General features: G+C 44.4%; 1 protein-coding gene across 1 annotated transcript in view; it reads left to right on the top strand.

The window, feature by feature from the left end:
* Positions 1-15,707, top strand: part of LAPTM4B (lysosomal protein transmembrane 4 beta) — a 93,895-nt gene that overhangs the window by 48,077 nt on the left and 30,111 nt on the right. Inside the window, exon 5 of the mRNA XM_075920334.2 lies at positions 14,409-14,507. Within this exon, the coding sequence (XP_075776449.1) occupies positions 14,409-14,507 (99 nt within the window). The remainder of the gene's footprint in view (positions 1-14,408; positions 14,508-15,707) is intronic.

The raw sequence follows: 15,707 nt of genomic DNA, 5'->3' as shown, positions 1-15,707 counted from the left end.
GTAACCGCTGGAAAATTTAGCGGTTATATGTTTACACACTGGTTATATGTTTACACTCCTTGAGCATTGACTGCTGCCTGCCCCTCCCTTACCTCTGGTAGAGGCAGCAGCGTGGGGGCAGGTGACTCCATGGAAGCTGATATGTGCAGGGAGCTGGCTTGAAAGCTCCTTCCCACATGTACCAGCTCACCCCTCCCATTCTCCCACTGCATCTGTGGGGGGGAGGGAGGGCGGGCAGTGTGTGTGGTTGATAGGATTAATTGATAGGCCCAGACTTATTGATTAATCATGTAATTGACTACATGTTGACATCCCTAGTCCTATGACACTTTAAAGACTAACAACTTTATTAGACCATGAGCTTTTATGGGTAAAACCCACTTCATCAGATGAGTTGAAGTGGAAATTACTGAATTCAGAGTATACATAACAGCAAAATCAATTACTTGTCAATTGTAGGACCAGTGTTAATGAAGCTAAGTCAGTCAGGCTGGATGTATCTTATTCATAGCATTAGATGTGGAAATGTGAATATAAAATGCAGGGAAATCACTTTTGTAGTGTTTACTATTCAAGGTCCTTTATTCAAGCCTAAGTTGATAGTATTGAAGTTGTATATGAACTCCAGTTCAGCTGTAGCCCTCTCTAATCATAGAATCATAGAATACTAGGACTGGAACGAACCTCGAGAGGTCATTGAGTCCAGTCCCCTGCCCTCATGGCAGGACCAAGTACTGTCTAGACCATCCCTGATAGACATTTATCTAACCTACTCTTAAATATCTCCACAGATGGAGATTCCACAACCTCCCTGGGCAATTTATTCCAGTGTTTGACTACCCTGACCGTTAAGAACCTTTTCCTAACATCCAACCTAAACCTCCTTTGCTGCACTTTATGCCCATTGCTTCTTGTTCTATCCTCAGAGGCCAAGAGGAACAAATTTTCTCCCTCCACTTTGACACCCTTTTAGATACCTGAAAAGGGCTATCATGTCCCCTCTGAGTCTTAGAATCATAGGACTGGAAGGGACCTTGAGAGGTCGAGTCCAGCCCCCCGCCCTCAAGGCAGGACCAAGCTCCGTCTACACCATCCCTGACAGATGTCTGTCTAACCTGTTCTTAAATATCTCCAGAGAGGGAGATTCCACCACCTCCCTTGGCAATTTATTCCAATATTTGATCACCCTGATAGTTAGGAATTTTTTCCTAATGTCCAATCTAAACATCCCTTGCTGCACTTTAAGCCCATTACTCCTTGTCCTGTCCTTAGAAACCAAGAGGAACAAATTTTCTCCTTCCTTTTTGTGACACCCTTTTAGATATTTGAAAACCACTATCATGTCCCCCCTTAATCTTCTTTTTTCCAAACTAAACAAGCCCAGTTCATGAAGCCTGGCTTCATAGGTCATGTTCTCTAGACCTTTAATCATTCTTGTCGCTCTTCTCTGTACCCTTTCCAATTTCTCCACATCTTTCTTGAAATGTGGCGCCCAGAACTGGACACAGTACTCCAGCTGAGGCCTAACTAGTGCAGAGTAGAGCAGCAGAATGACTTCACGAGTTTTGCTTACAACACACCCGTTGATACAACCTAGAATCATATTTGCTTTTTTTGCAACAGCATCACACTGTTGACTCATATTCAACTTGTGGTCCACTATGACCCCTAGATCTCTTTCCGCCATGCTCCTTCCTAGACAGTCGCTTCCCATCTTGTATGTATGGAACTGATTGTTCCTTCCTAAGTGGAGCACTTTGCATTTCTCTTGATTAAACTTCATCATGTTTACCTCTGACCATTTCTCTAACTTGCTAAGGTCATTTTGAATTATGTCCCTATCCTCCAAAGAAGTTGCAACCCCACCCAGTTTGGTATCATCTGCAAACTTAATAAGCGTACTCTTCTCTTTTCCAAACTAAACAAGCCCAATTCTTTCAGCCTTCCTTCATAGGTCATGTTCTCTAGACCGTTAATCATTCTTGTTGCTCCTCTCTGGTCCCTCTCCAATTTCTCCATCTTTCTTGAAATGCGGTGCCCAGAATTGGACACAATACTCCAACTGAGGCCTAACCAGAGCAGAGTAGAGCAGAAGAATGACTTCTCGTGTCTTGCTCACAACACACCTGTTGTTACATCCCAGAATCATGTTGGCTTTTTTTGCAACAGCATCACACTGTTGATTCATATTTAGCTTGTGGTCCACTATAACCCCTAGATCCCTTTCCGCCATGCTCCTTCCTAGACAGTCGCTTCCCATTCTGTGTGTGTGGAACTGATTGTTCCTTCCTAAGTGGAGCACTTTGCATTTGTCCTTATTAAACTTCATCCTATTTACCTCAGACCATTTCTCCAATTTGTCCAGATCATTTTGAATTATGACCCTATCCTCCAAAGCAGTTGCAACCCCTCCCACCTTGGTATCCTCTGCAAACTTAATAAGCGTACTTTCAATGCCAATATCTAAATAGTTGATGAAGATATTGAACAGAGCCGGTCCCAAAACAGACCCCTGTGGAATCCCACTTGTTATACCTTCCCAGCAGGATTGAGAACCATTAATAGCTACTCCCTGAAAATGGTTATCCAGCCAGTTATGCACCCACCTTCTAGTAGCCCCATCTAAGTTGTATTTGTCTAGTTTATTGATAAGGATATCATACAAGACTGTATCAAATGCCTTACTAAAGTCTAGGTATACCACCTCCACCGCTTCTCCCTTATCCACAAGACTCGTTATCCTATCAAAGAAAGCTATCAGATTGGTTTGACAGGATTTATTCTTTACAAATCCATGCTGGCTGTTCCCTATCACCTTACCACCTTCCAAGTGTTTGCAGATGATTTCCTTAATTACTTGCTCCATTATCTTCCCTGACACAGAAGTTAAACTAACTGGTCTCTAGTTTCCTGGGTTGTTCTTATTTCCCTTTTTATATTTGGGCACTATATTTGCCCTTTTCCAGTCTTCTGGAATCTCTCCTGTCTCCTATAATTTTTCAAAGATGATAGCTAGAGGCTCAGATACCTCCTCTATCTGCTCCTTGAGTATTCAGGGTCATCAGGCCCTGGTGACTTGCAAGCATCTAACTTTTCTATATGATTTTTAACCGGGTGGGTGGGTGGGAGGGTGTGTGTTTTTTTTTTTTGTGTTTTTTTTTTAAATTTTATCTTCTAAACCTACTTCCTTCCCAGTAGCATTCACTGTGTTAGGCATTCCTTCATGAGACTTCTCAGTGAAGACCAAAACAAAGAAGTCATTAAGCATCTCTGCCATTTACAAGTTTCCTGTTAATGTTTCTCCCTCCTCACTGACCAGTGGCCTACTCTGTCCTTGGTCTTCCTCTTGCTTCTAATGTGTTTATAAAAAGTCTTCTTGTTTCCCTTTATTTCTGTAGCTAGTTTGAGCTCATGTTGTGCCTTTGCCTTTCTAACCTTGCCCCTGCATTCCATTGCTTGCCTATATTCATCCTTTGTAATTTGTCCTAGTTTCCATTCTTTTTATAGGACTCCTTTTTTTATTTGTAGATCATGCAAGATCTCATGGTTAAGCCATGGCAGTCTTTTGCTATATTTTCTATCTTTCCTACGCAGCGGAATAGCTTGCTTTTGAGCCCTTAACAATGTGCCTTTGAAAAACTGCCAACTCTCCTCAATTGTTTTTCTCCTCAGGTAAGGTCCCATGGGAATCAAGACTATCAGCTCTCTGAGCTTACCAAAATCCGCCTTCTTGAAATCCATTGTCTCTATTTTGCTGTTCTGTCTTCTAACCTTCTTTAGAATTGTGAACTCTGTGATTTCATGATCACTTTCACCTAAGCTGCCTTCCACTTTCAAATTCTCAACGAGCTCCTCCCTATTTGTTAAAATCAAATCTAGAACAGCTTCCCCCCCCCCCCCCCCTCCTCCCAGTAGCTTTTTCAGCCTTCTGAAATAAAAAGTTGTCACCAATGCAGTCCAAGAACTTATTAGGTAGTCTGTGCCCCACTGTGTTATTTTCCCAACATATATCTGGATAGTTGAAGTCCCCCATCACCACCAAATCTTGGGCTTTGGATGATTTTGTTAGTTGTTTAAATAAAGCCTCAGCCACCTCTTGAACCTGTGTAGGTGGCCTGTAGTAGACTCCTAGCATGATATCACCCTTGTTTTTTACCCCTTTTAGCCTAACCCAGAGACTCTCAACACTTCCATCTCCTCCGTCAATCTCCACCTCAGTCCAAGTGTGTACATTTTTAATATACAAGGCAACACCTCCTCCCTTTTTTCCCTGTCTATCCTTCCTCAGCAAGCTGTACCCTTCCATCCCAACATTCCAGTCGTGTATTATCCCACCAGGTTTCTGTGATGCCAACAATGTCATAGTTGTATTTATTTATTAGCACTTCCAGTTCTCCCAGCTTATTACCCGTATTTCTCGCATTTGTATATAGGCATCTAAGATACTGATTGGATCTTGCCTCCCAGTTTTGCCTTGACCCTCCTCTCTTTCTGCTATTATAGCCCATTCTCCCTCCCATTTCTGACCCATCTCCCAGGTCTCCATGTTCTTCACTTACCTGTGGGCTTTGCTCACCTGTCCTCGTCGAACCTAGTTTAAAGCTCTCCTCGCTAGGATAGCCAGTCTGTGTCCAAATAGGGTCTTCCCCCTCCTCAAAAGGTGAATGCTATCTCTGTCTAGCAGTCCTTCCTGGAATAGCATCTGTGGTCAAGGAAGCCAAAGCCCTCCTGGTGATACAATTCTAATCAGGTGATACAAATCTTTTATAGAAGAGTGGCTACTTATAAATCCATTATTGAATGTCCAGGAAGGTTAAAATGTTTCCCTACAGGTTTGTGTGTTAGACATCCTAAATGGTGATTAGTGTCCTTCATCCTTTGGCTCAGAGGCTATCCAGTTTGGCCAGTATACATAGCTTAGAGGCGTTGCTGGTGCTTGATGGTATATATCACATCAATAGATGTGCATGTGGATGAGCCCTCATGTAGCTTACATAACCCTGGTTTACTCTAGGGCGTTATTTTGAAATAAGGTTGAATTTATAAGCGAAACATCCACACTACCAAGCCCATTATTTCTAAACCAGCCAATAACCCGTCATACAATGGGATTTTTTGGGACTCTTCTCCATGTCTCTTCTCCTGTTTTCTCTCTCCCCCCCCTCCCCCCCCCCCCCCAGCAAGAAACTGGTTTTTTTTAGACAGGATCACAAAGAAAAAGCAGTTTCTTGCCATTTCAACCTGAAAGGACATTGTCTCAACGACTTGATTACCTGCATCCTGCTTCAAAGGGCTTTTAACACTATACTTGAAAGAGAATCCTCTGAGCTGTCATTCATGCTTAAATTCAACACTTTACACCTAAGTTTGAATAAAAACGCTAATTATCTTACCCATTACAAAGATAGCTTCCCCAATTATCACCTCTAATATCATTAGCTCACAGACATTTACCTCCCCCCCCCATCCCTCTTCTGTTCTGAAATTTGATTTGTCCCTTTCATATGTGTTCATTTTTTTAATTGTATCCTTTGGTATATATGGTTCTGACAATTTTCTTCCACTATTTGATCTGAGGAAGTGGGTCTGGCCCACAAAATCTCATCACCTAATAGACCATCTTGTTAGTCTTTAAAGTGCTACATAGTCCTGTATTTTGTTCCAGCTACACCAGACTAACACGGCTACATTTCTATCACAGTTCATTGTAAGGTACAGGCAGTCCCCGGGTTACATGGATCCAACTTACATCGGTTCCCTACTTACAAACGGGGTGAGGCAACCCCACACTAGCTGCTTCCCCCCAGCAGACCAGGGAGACGCGAAGCTAGCGCCCCCCCGCCAGCAGACCAGGGAGACGCAGAGCGGCTTTTCTCAGCAGACACCTCAGTTTGAGAATAAAGGACTGAGGGAAGTGAGGTGTGGGAGAATAAAACTGAGCTCTGGAGAAATGTTTGGCTAGAGTTTCCCCTGCAATATGTACCAGTTCCGACTTACATACAAATTCAACTTAAGAACAAACCTACAGTCCCTATCTTGTACGTAACCCGGGGACTGCCTGTATTTTATACACACTGCCATCTAGTGGCTGAAAAACATAATACAATCTAGCATTGCAGCACATTGCCCATTAAGTTCTACATTCCCACCAGCTACACTATTATGCTGTCTAAGTGTCTCTGATGCACACTAGCTTTCTAATTGTATGACCTGCGCTAGTAACAGCTTGGTTATCTAACTATCCATTAGCTTGGATAGTTTGTTTGAAATCTAAGTCTTTGGTTTGTTTGAAATCTAAGTCCTTGCCTTGTTCTGCACCTACCACCTTTTCAGTTCGTTCTGATGTTTCTGAGGAACAAACTGTACATATTGACTGCTTCTGTTGAATTCTCTGCTTTTGGTCTTGGCCTCATATGATCTTGGAAGCAAATCCTTTTTCTCTGACAGCGAGATTTTTTTGTTTTTTTTCTCTGTTGAGTTTAATACAGTCACCAGGTTTTACAACTGGAAGTTCAGAGTGGCACATGTATCCATTTTATCAAATTTTTGGCTTTTCAGTGGCTGACTTTTTGGTTTCAGAAGTTGGACTATCAACATCTGCTCTCCCTCATGAATCTCATTGAATGACTGATCTCCCTGTAGCAAGCAAGAGCTCTGGAGACTTTGGCAGGCTCTTCATGAAAAGGATCACTGTTCTGTATGACTTGTGTCCTCTCAGACAGCAATCCAAGAAAACAGGAAAGATTCTTTATCGGCAGACTGTTAGGTTCCTGCTCTGTCATCATCCTTGCTTTCTTTGGATATCTGTTGTTGTTCTAACTCAGTTCCTTATTTGTTAGTTGGTCAGCATGAAACTCCTACTCCATCTTCCTCCTTGAAGCTGACGTCCTTCACCAACTTGACAGTTTCTTACTTGAGAGCAGAAACAGTATCACATTCCACAAAGCTATGGATAGCATCCGGCTATGTATGGTACCAAACATGGTTCATACATTGGAAAGTGAACTCTTTCCATAACACGTCAGTGTTTTCCATGCCGTTTAAGATGTTGTTGGACTTTCAGAACTACTTCACATTGGGCTTTCTTTCACCTGCCATCTCCTTAATCGTCATGGAGAATGCTTTCTTTAGAGTAATAAGCCATGAACATGTCTGGTGGCTGTCAGTACAGTACTGTACACTAGGGGTATGTTTCCAATTCATGTTAGCTGTCATTTGCACAAACTGGGACCATCAGCAATGGGAAACACTAGTTATAGTTGCACCTACATTTATTTGTGAGTAGTTTTACTCAAATTAACTGGATTACTTGCTTAGTAAAGTCCAGTGTATGTAAGACTGGCAAATTTGTACCCAAACTGAAGGGATTAAATAATTATAGCTGATCGTACAGGAGCAAGAGGGAAAGGTGAAGGTCACTTTACTGAAGAATTTTGTTCATATTTTTACTAGCCTTAAAAAAAAAAAATTAGAATAAAGCTGTAAGTACCAGGGATGTAAGTGACTAGTCGACTAGCCCCTTGACTGGTTGCTTCTTCCCCCTCCCCCTGCCTTGCTGCCTCTACCAGCTGATTCCCGGCTTGCGCCCAATCCCAGATGCTGTGCCTCTGCTTTTTAAATGTATTTAAGAGCCTTCTGGCTCTTAATACAGTAAAACTCCAATTGTCTGACATCCAGTGGTCCGGCACTCCTGATAGTCCAGCACCAACTGGAACCCGGATGTGCTCAGCCAGCCGGACAATTGGAGCTGCTGTGAGCCCCATGGGCACTCGTGGCTGGGAAAGGGAAGAGGGGAAGGTGATTATATCCCTGTGACGGGTCTGCTGGGGGGTGGGCGGTGAATGGCGTGGTGAGGGGCGAATCCTCCGCCGTTTTGCAGGAAGGCGGGGGAAGCCCCGCACAGCCACTGGTGACAGGCCAGCTGGGGAAACCCAGCCGCTGGCCAGCAAGCAGCAGCAGAGGAGAGGGGGCGAGAGCCAAGTCCCCGAACTTGCACCATTCCGGCTGCGCTCAGCCCAGTGCCGCTGCTGAGAGTTTCTGGGAGGGGAGCAGGCTCCCCACCCCCCAGATTGCAGTAGTTATTGCCGAGCAGGGGGGTGAGGGGTAGCGCTGCAGGACCAACCTGGCAGCACTCCAGCTGCTCTGCTCCGCCGCTTCCCCAAGTCAGCCGCTTGCCAGTTTCAACAGCAGCGGACTTGGGGAAGCAGTGGAGCAGCGCAGCTGGAACGGGGCAAGTTCAGGATTTAGCTCTAGCTCCCTCTCATCCGCTGCTGCTTGCAGGCCGGCTGCTGCGCCTTCCTGCAAAACGGTGGAGGGTTTGCCCCCCGCCGCACCATTCCCAGTCCAACCCCTGGATGCAGTGTGGGTTCCGGCAGACCCGTCGCAGCCCCCCGTCGGAGTACTTCCTGATACTCCAGCATATCTGATAATCCGGCACCACCTAGGTCCCAAAGGTGCTGGATTATCGGAAGTCTACTGTACATTTAAAAATCAGAAGCTCAGCGGGAGGAACCTGGCATGAGCTGGGACAGTTGATTTACATTTAAGGCTGGTGTGCAGTGGGGTGGGACCCGGTACGAGCCGAGAATCAGCTGGCTCCGCTCACACCGGATCCCCCTGATGCGCTTCAGCCTTTTAAATGTATTGTATTTAATATCCCTAGTAAGTCCCATGGAGGTGAGGGAATGAGTCATGCTGCAGAGTTTATAATTATCCCTCAAGATAATGTATAAACCCTAAAAGGATCTTGACCAGATCCCTTTGGCCAAAAGCCTGAGTAGACCACAGAGTAGGAGGAGGATGGAGGATTAGTTTGTATGTTTACTTCTAGGCATCTTTATGATGATTATTGTTGTGGTGTCATTGTAAATGTTGGAAGTGATGCTGCTAGGAACATAGCTCTTTCAGGGAGATGTCCCACCCTCAGAAGAAAGTTTTAGTAATAGATTGACCCTAAGAACTAGTCCCTCAGTGCCAGCAGGTGAAGGATTTACAAGAACATCCTGATTTCAGGTATGTACATTCTGATTCACCAAATAATACTATGTGAGGTCTTAATTGGAAGCAGAGTCATGCTGGTCAGCAGTCACACTGAAATATGTGCAGATACAAAGAGTTGCATATTTATACTGAAAACATACTCCTAAAGTGTTTTATCCAGGTAGTTTATCCATACTTTTAGATTTTTTTTCCCATCTGCTTCTCAGTTGACACATACTAAGCAGTGAAAGCCGACAGTGGAAACACTATACGTACAAACTCAGCTAATAGATGTGAAGTCAACAGGAAGGCAGTACAGTAGAGAGGTAGTTATTCTGACTGAGGTAAAGACCATGAACTTGGGGAAATATAAGAGAAAAGAAGAAAAATTAACATTTAGGCAGTGGATTTACAGCTGTGAAAACAGGATCATAAGCAGGCTTGATGGAAAGGCTGCAAAAGACATTTTGAGTAAGAAACTCCAAATAAAAGTTAACTTTAGTGTCTAGAAATGCAACCTTTTGTTTCCGTTAGCCTTGAATCTTTGGTAATAAACTTATCCTTGGTTTCAATATAAATATTAAGGCTATTAAGGGCTAGATGACTAGTCAGTTGACTAGTCTATTCTTCCTCTTCCCTTCCCCCCCCCCCCCCCCCCCGCTACCTCTATCAGAGGCAGCAAAAGGGGAGAAGAGGGAGTACTTCAAAGCGGCAGCGCTGCACAGCTGAGCCCAGGATCAGTTGTGCAGTGCTGCTGCTTTGAAATGCTGCCAAGGCGTTTCAAAGCGGCAGTGCTGAGGTGGCATTTCAAAGCAGTAGTGCCACATGGAGCCCACGGTCAGTGGGGGACTCTGAGTCCCCTGCTGACTCCAGGCTCCATGAGGGCGTGTCCACTTTGAAATGCACAAGAGCCCCACTGGGGACTCTTGTACATTTCAAAGCTGGCATGCCCTGTGCAGCCGGGAGTCAGAGGGACTTCCTGCTGGCCCTGGGCTGCAGGCAGAGTTCCACATTCCTCCTTTGAAATGTACAAGAGCCCCAGCCTAACTGACCGTTACTTAACATCCTTAATATCACATCCCTTAATAAATATATGTTAGGAGCTGATCCTGGTAACTGGCAATAAGCTGCTATTTTTGTCAGTGTTCAGAAGGTGGGGGCTGGATAACACAAGGGAATACTTCAGAGGGTTTGGGGACTGAGGTGCACTATTTACCAGCAAGGCTCAGTGAGGGTTAGCATTGTTCATAGGAGAGTTCTGCTGACTAATATGCTGGAGGTCTCAGGGATCTGACACTAAGGCCTTGTCTACACTGAGAGATAAGGTCGACTTACTAGGGTGGATTTTCTAGCACCCCATTTTGTAAAGTTGAAGGTGGTTGTCCCCACTGTGCGCAAGAGTTCGACATAGTGCATCCCCAATAGGGTGGGTACTGTTGACTTTGACAGCCTTGTACTATGGGTAGCTGTTCCTCAATTCCTGCTGCCCCTTTGCATTTTGGGCTATGGTCCCCGTGCCTGATGGGACCAGAACAGTGTAGCGGGTGGTTCTGGATACATGTCATCAAGGTCCCATAATATACTCATCTCCTTCCTCTCCCCCTGCTTGAAAGCAATGGCAAACAATCTTTTCACACTCTTTTTCCTTGATTATCTGTGCAAATTCCATAGCAGGGTAAGCATAGAACCCAGCGTGCCAAAGTACTACTATGGTAGTCATGTTAATTACCTTGTGCCTTTATGCTGCAGTATGTCACCCTGTGTTGTGGTCACAGAAGACCCCTTGGGGCTGCTTCCCAGTATGTTGATAAAGCCACTGACACTCGCCACCTTGCTTTCTGAGGCATCTCATCACCCTGTCCTGTTGGGCCAGATCTTCTGGTCTCCCCTAGCCAAGGCACAGAGCTGAGATCTCACCGTGCCCTCCCCCCCCTCCCCCCCCCCGACAAAAAAAAAAAGAGCAATACAGACACTGAATCTTTCTAGGTCTGGGGCCAATGCAGTTTGGCCACAGCTTCCAGGAAACCTACTCCCCAAATAAATCATTCAGGTAAGCCCTCTTTAACAATTAAAGGAGGATGTACACACTGATTGCTCCCCCAGGTAACAATTATTTAAAATGGACTTTATAGTAAATAAAGGTATTTATTAAGGACAAGCAGTAGGATTCAAGTGGTTGCAAGTGAAAACAGGAAAAGCAAAGTAAGTTACACATTTAAAATTGTAAAAAAATGCACCCTAAAACTTATTGCATACTGGCCCTACAACTGTTCTTATTCCAGCTATACCTCCAAGCAGGGAAGATCTTTTTTTTCCCCCCTAGGATCTCTGGTTTATGCTCTTGAGAGTGACATACCAGCCAAAATGCCTGAAAACTTTGCATCTTAAATAGCCTTCCTTTTAAGCGGAAATTCTTTGTTTCACATTCTCCTCTTCCACATAAAGTTACCTGGTCAGACCCTACCCCAGTTGGGGTGGTCACATGTCCAACCACTGCTTAAACTTAAAGGACAAAAGGAGGCTATTTACAGGTGATCACCAGACATTGAGGGAAACACCCTGGGTAGCTCTCATTTGCACATTTAAAACCATAAGCCATTCCCTATTCCATATCTCTGATTTTACATACAACAGTGATACAAACACCAAAATAAGATATACAGATCCAGCAGATTGAGACATTAAAAAAAACTTTAAAAATGACAAATAGTCCTGTAATACCTTAGAGACTAACAAAAAATGTAGATGGTATCATGAGCTTTTGTAGGCATAACCCACTTCAGATAGCTCATGATATCATCTCCATTTTTGTTAGTCTCTCAGGTGCTGCAAGACTATTTGTTGTTTTAAAAGTTTTTTTTTTCAATTGCAGACTAACAGGGCTACCTCGCTGAAACTTTAAAATTCATAGGTTACATAAGGTATTGTGCCCAAAGCATCTTCGAGTTATGCATATTGGTATCCATAAGTCAATTTCATAAAGCAGGGGGTGGGAGAGTCTGTCACGACATGTTTCTGCTTTGTTTCATTACTGTGCACCAAAATGTAGCCCTATGGTCTTATTTCACATATTAGTTCTTTAATTGTTGCACCTGTATAGCATGCCTCACCAGTGTCATGATTTTAGCTAAAAATAATGCCCTTCAACATGTATATAGTCTCTCACTATGCCCATCTCTCATACATGGAGACCTTGATGCTACGTAGAAACCTGTTGCAACAAGACTGATCTTTCTTCTAGAAAGAAGCATGTTGGTGACATAGCTATCAGCTAGCTTTCAAATAACCTTTTTCTCACAGGGCAGCATGTAAGACCACCAGCATGCAGGATCCTGGCTTGAGCTTTCATGCTAATTGTGAGGTATTGTAAAAGACGTGAATGCACAGTATTGCTACCATAAAACTCAAATGGCATTGCCCATGTAGAAAGAGGCCTAGTCCACCCTGAATTTTTATAGTCAAAACACAGGAGGGCTGGGATTGAGGAAAAAATTACTGGATCACTCTGTAGCATTCTTATTAGAATAACCATCTTAGAAAATTACATATTTTATACTTACTGATGCTTTTTGTAGCTTGTTTTGTTATTTCCCTAGCATAGAATCTGAAATTTCTATTGACTAGCACTTAAAAACAAGCCTTGACCTGCTATTGCTGAGCTTGGCTAGCTGACAGTTCATGGCTCTAGCAGATGTTCCTGCTCTTTAAAGAAGTAGAAGCTTTATTGGTCGTTTCCTCCTCCCCACCCTCTTTCCTTTAAAGGACCAAATTCCAGTACACTTGAAAACTGGAAATACGCCATTGGGGTGTGAACAAAATACTGACTTGACATGTATCCAGCCTTGGAACGGTGGCAGAGGTTCTCCGATATGCGTGTCTAACATGATAGAAGTGTCAGTCTGAATCTTCATTCCAGTTACAAATTGGTTCTGGGGGTTTTCTTTTAATAGAATTTCAGTGCCAAAGAGATTACATTCAGGAAGCTTTATTATTGCTGTTCCTTATTGTCTGCTGAAGACAGACTTAAGGTTGGACCAATAATTCTTAAGCTGTGGGTCATGACCCCAGATTGAGTCACGAGCCTCTTTGAATAAAGTCATGGAGACTGGCTTATGCTTGGTGGGGGCTTGGGTCAAAGCCTGAGCTTCAATGTCCTGGGCCAAAGCTGAAGCCTGAGCCCAACTACCTGGACCCAAAGTCCAACAGCTTCAGCCGTGGGCAGCAAGGCTCAGGTTAGTCTGAAGCCTAGGTTTTGATTTTGCTCCCCACCGCCTGGGGTGGTTGGGCTTAGGCTTAGTGGCTTCTCCCCAGACAGCAGAGTGAAGTTCTTTTGCAAAGAACGATTTAATGTATTAGTTGAGACTTACTCCAGCTGTCGTTACAAGTTGTACATTGCAGTGTCTCAGAGCAATTTGCTTATTTTATTTTTCATGCTTTCCACTCTTAAATTTTTTTTTAAAAATGCAATAAATAATAAATACTCCAGCTTATTTTGTCCAATGATCTTAAAGTCCCTTTCAAATGTAAAACTTTATTCATTAGCAACAGTCTGCTTGTGAAGTGTTATCTGAAGAGTATTATCTGGTTATATGGATGAGAGACTAAGGTCAAGTCTACACTAGACCTGGGAGCTCAGCTTAAAGTATGCAACTGCAGCTACATAGAATATGTAGTTGGCGTCGGCTTACCTTAAGAGAAGCTTAGCAGTGTCCCTACAGCGGGAGGCCAATGGGACCAAATGCCCCTGTCAGCTTCCTTTACTCATGGCAAGAACAGAAGTACTAGACACCAGCTGGAAAGTCCTCTGAGATCAATTTAGCGAGTCTTAATTAGACTTGCTAAATCACATTTCAGAAGATCGATTGTGGCAGTGTAAATCTTGTGTGGAGTGAAGACAAGCCCTGAAGCGCAGAGAAGTAAAGTCACTTGTCAGAAAGGAAGTCTGTGGCAGGAAGGAATAGTACCTAGTTCTCCTGATTCCTAGGCCTGTGCTTTTGCCCTAGGACCATGTTGTATTGCAAACCAGCTTTTCCTGCCTAAACTGAATGAAGAGTTATTTATATGATAATAGATGTTATCACTGTTAATCCTCACAAACCTTGCCAGTTATATCAAACTGTCATTCTCTAAACTTCCTGAAGTTCTGTGCATTTTCCTTTTGGGTTAGTTATAATGCTAACAGGCAAAAAACAAAATACAAACCTAAAATAGCCTCCATTTTTCTTTTCACTAGGATGTGCATGTTATGTTGAATTGTCCTGTCTTCTGAAGTATGAAGACATCACTGTGGTTAAAACTCTTACTAGACTCAGATGTGCCAGAAACTAACAGGTCAAAAGACAAGTAACCAGATTTAACTGCCTTCTCAAACTATTAAAGAGCCTGGGGAATGGCTTTCTGGTGTTTCAAGAGATTTTTTTTTTCTGCAGCCTGCCAACTTTCCCTACAAAGAAGAGTTCATGGCAGTAAATCCCACTTGTCTAGTTGTGATTATTCTTCTCTTTATCAGCATCATCCTTGCGTTCAAAGTAAGTATGTGTATACAGATTTCATCTTCTGTATATGGAATGTTTTTGGAATAGCCTTCCCTCTTCCTCTGCAAAACAATTGTAGATTGTTGAGATAAAAAGGCTTTAATGACCAGTGGGATGTTACTTTCAGCTAACATGGATATGACTGCAAGAAAGAAGATGGTAGATAATTGAGCAGCTTAAAAATATATATATATATATAAATATATATATATATATGGAAGTGCTTTAGCCACCCACACATGATTTACTATGTTGTTAGATGTGAATACATGTGACATGTATGTAGTTGTCAAATACAGGCAGTCCCCGGGTTACGTACAAGATAGGGACTGTAGGTTTGTTCTTAAGTTGAATCTGTATGTAAGTTGGAACTGGCGTCCAGATTCAGCCGCTGCTGAAACTGACCGCCAGTTCTGACTTACATACAGAATCAACTTAAGAACCCCAGGCGTCCCCAAGTCAGCTGCTGCTGAAACTGATCAGCAGCTGATTCCAGGAAACCCAGGGCAGAGCAACTCTGCCTCGGGCTTCCTGTAGTCAGCGCTGGTCAGTTTCAGCAGAAGCTGACTTGGGGACGCCTGGGGCAGAGCAGCTGGGGTGCTGCTGGGTTGCTCCAGTAGCGCCGTTCCTCGGTGCTACTGGACCAACCCAGCAGCACCCCATCTGCTCTGCCCCAGGCGTCCTGATTCAGCCGCTGCTGAAACTGACCAACAGCAGCTGAATCAGGACCTGGGGCAGAGCAGCTGGGGTGCTGCTGAGTTGGTCCAGTAGTGCCCAGAGCGGCGCTGCAGGACCAATAGGCAGCGCCCCAGCTGCTCTGCCCCAGGGTCCAAAACAAAAGCCTGGTCTGCTGGGGGGGGGGGGGCACACTAGCTGCGTCCCCCCTCACCCCCCCAGCAGACCAGGGACACGGGGAGCAGAGCCGCAGCGGGGTGCCGCACCTCTGAGGCTTTGCTCTGGCAAAGTCTCAGAGGCGCGGGACCCCGCCGCGGCTGCAGCTTCAGTCCCGGTGCCTGTGGTCTGCTGGGGACGGTCCCCAGCTGACCACAGGCACCGGGACTGAAGCGGCAGCAGCGGCGGTTCCCCACGCTTCTGAGGCTTTGCTCTGGCAAAGCCTCAGAAGCGCGGGAACCCCCCCGGTGCTCCTGGTCTGCTGGAGACGGTCTCCAGCAGACCAGGGGCACCGGAGCAGCT

The sequence above is a fragment of the Pelodiscus sinensis genome, chromosome 2 (genome assembly GCF_052426305.1).
Source record: "Pelodiscus sinensis isolate ZL-2025 chromosome 2, ASM5242630v1, whole genome shotgun sequence".
In the NCBI taxonomy this organism is placed as follows: Eukaryota; Metazoa; Chordata; order Testudines; family Trionychidae; genus Pelodiscus; species Pelodiscus sinensis.
This window is presented reverse-complemented; position numbering and strand designations above follow the sequence as displayed.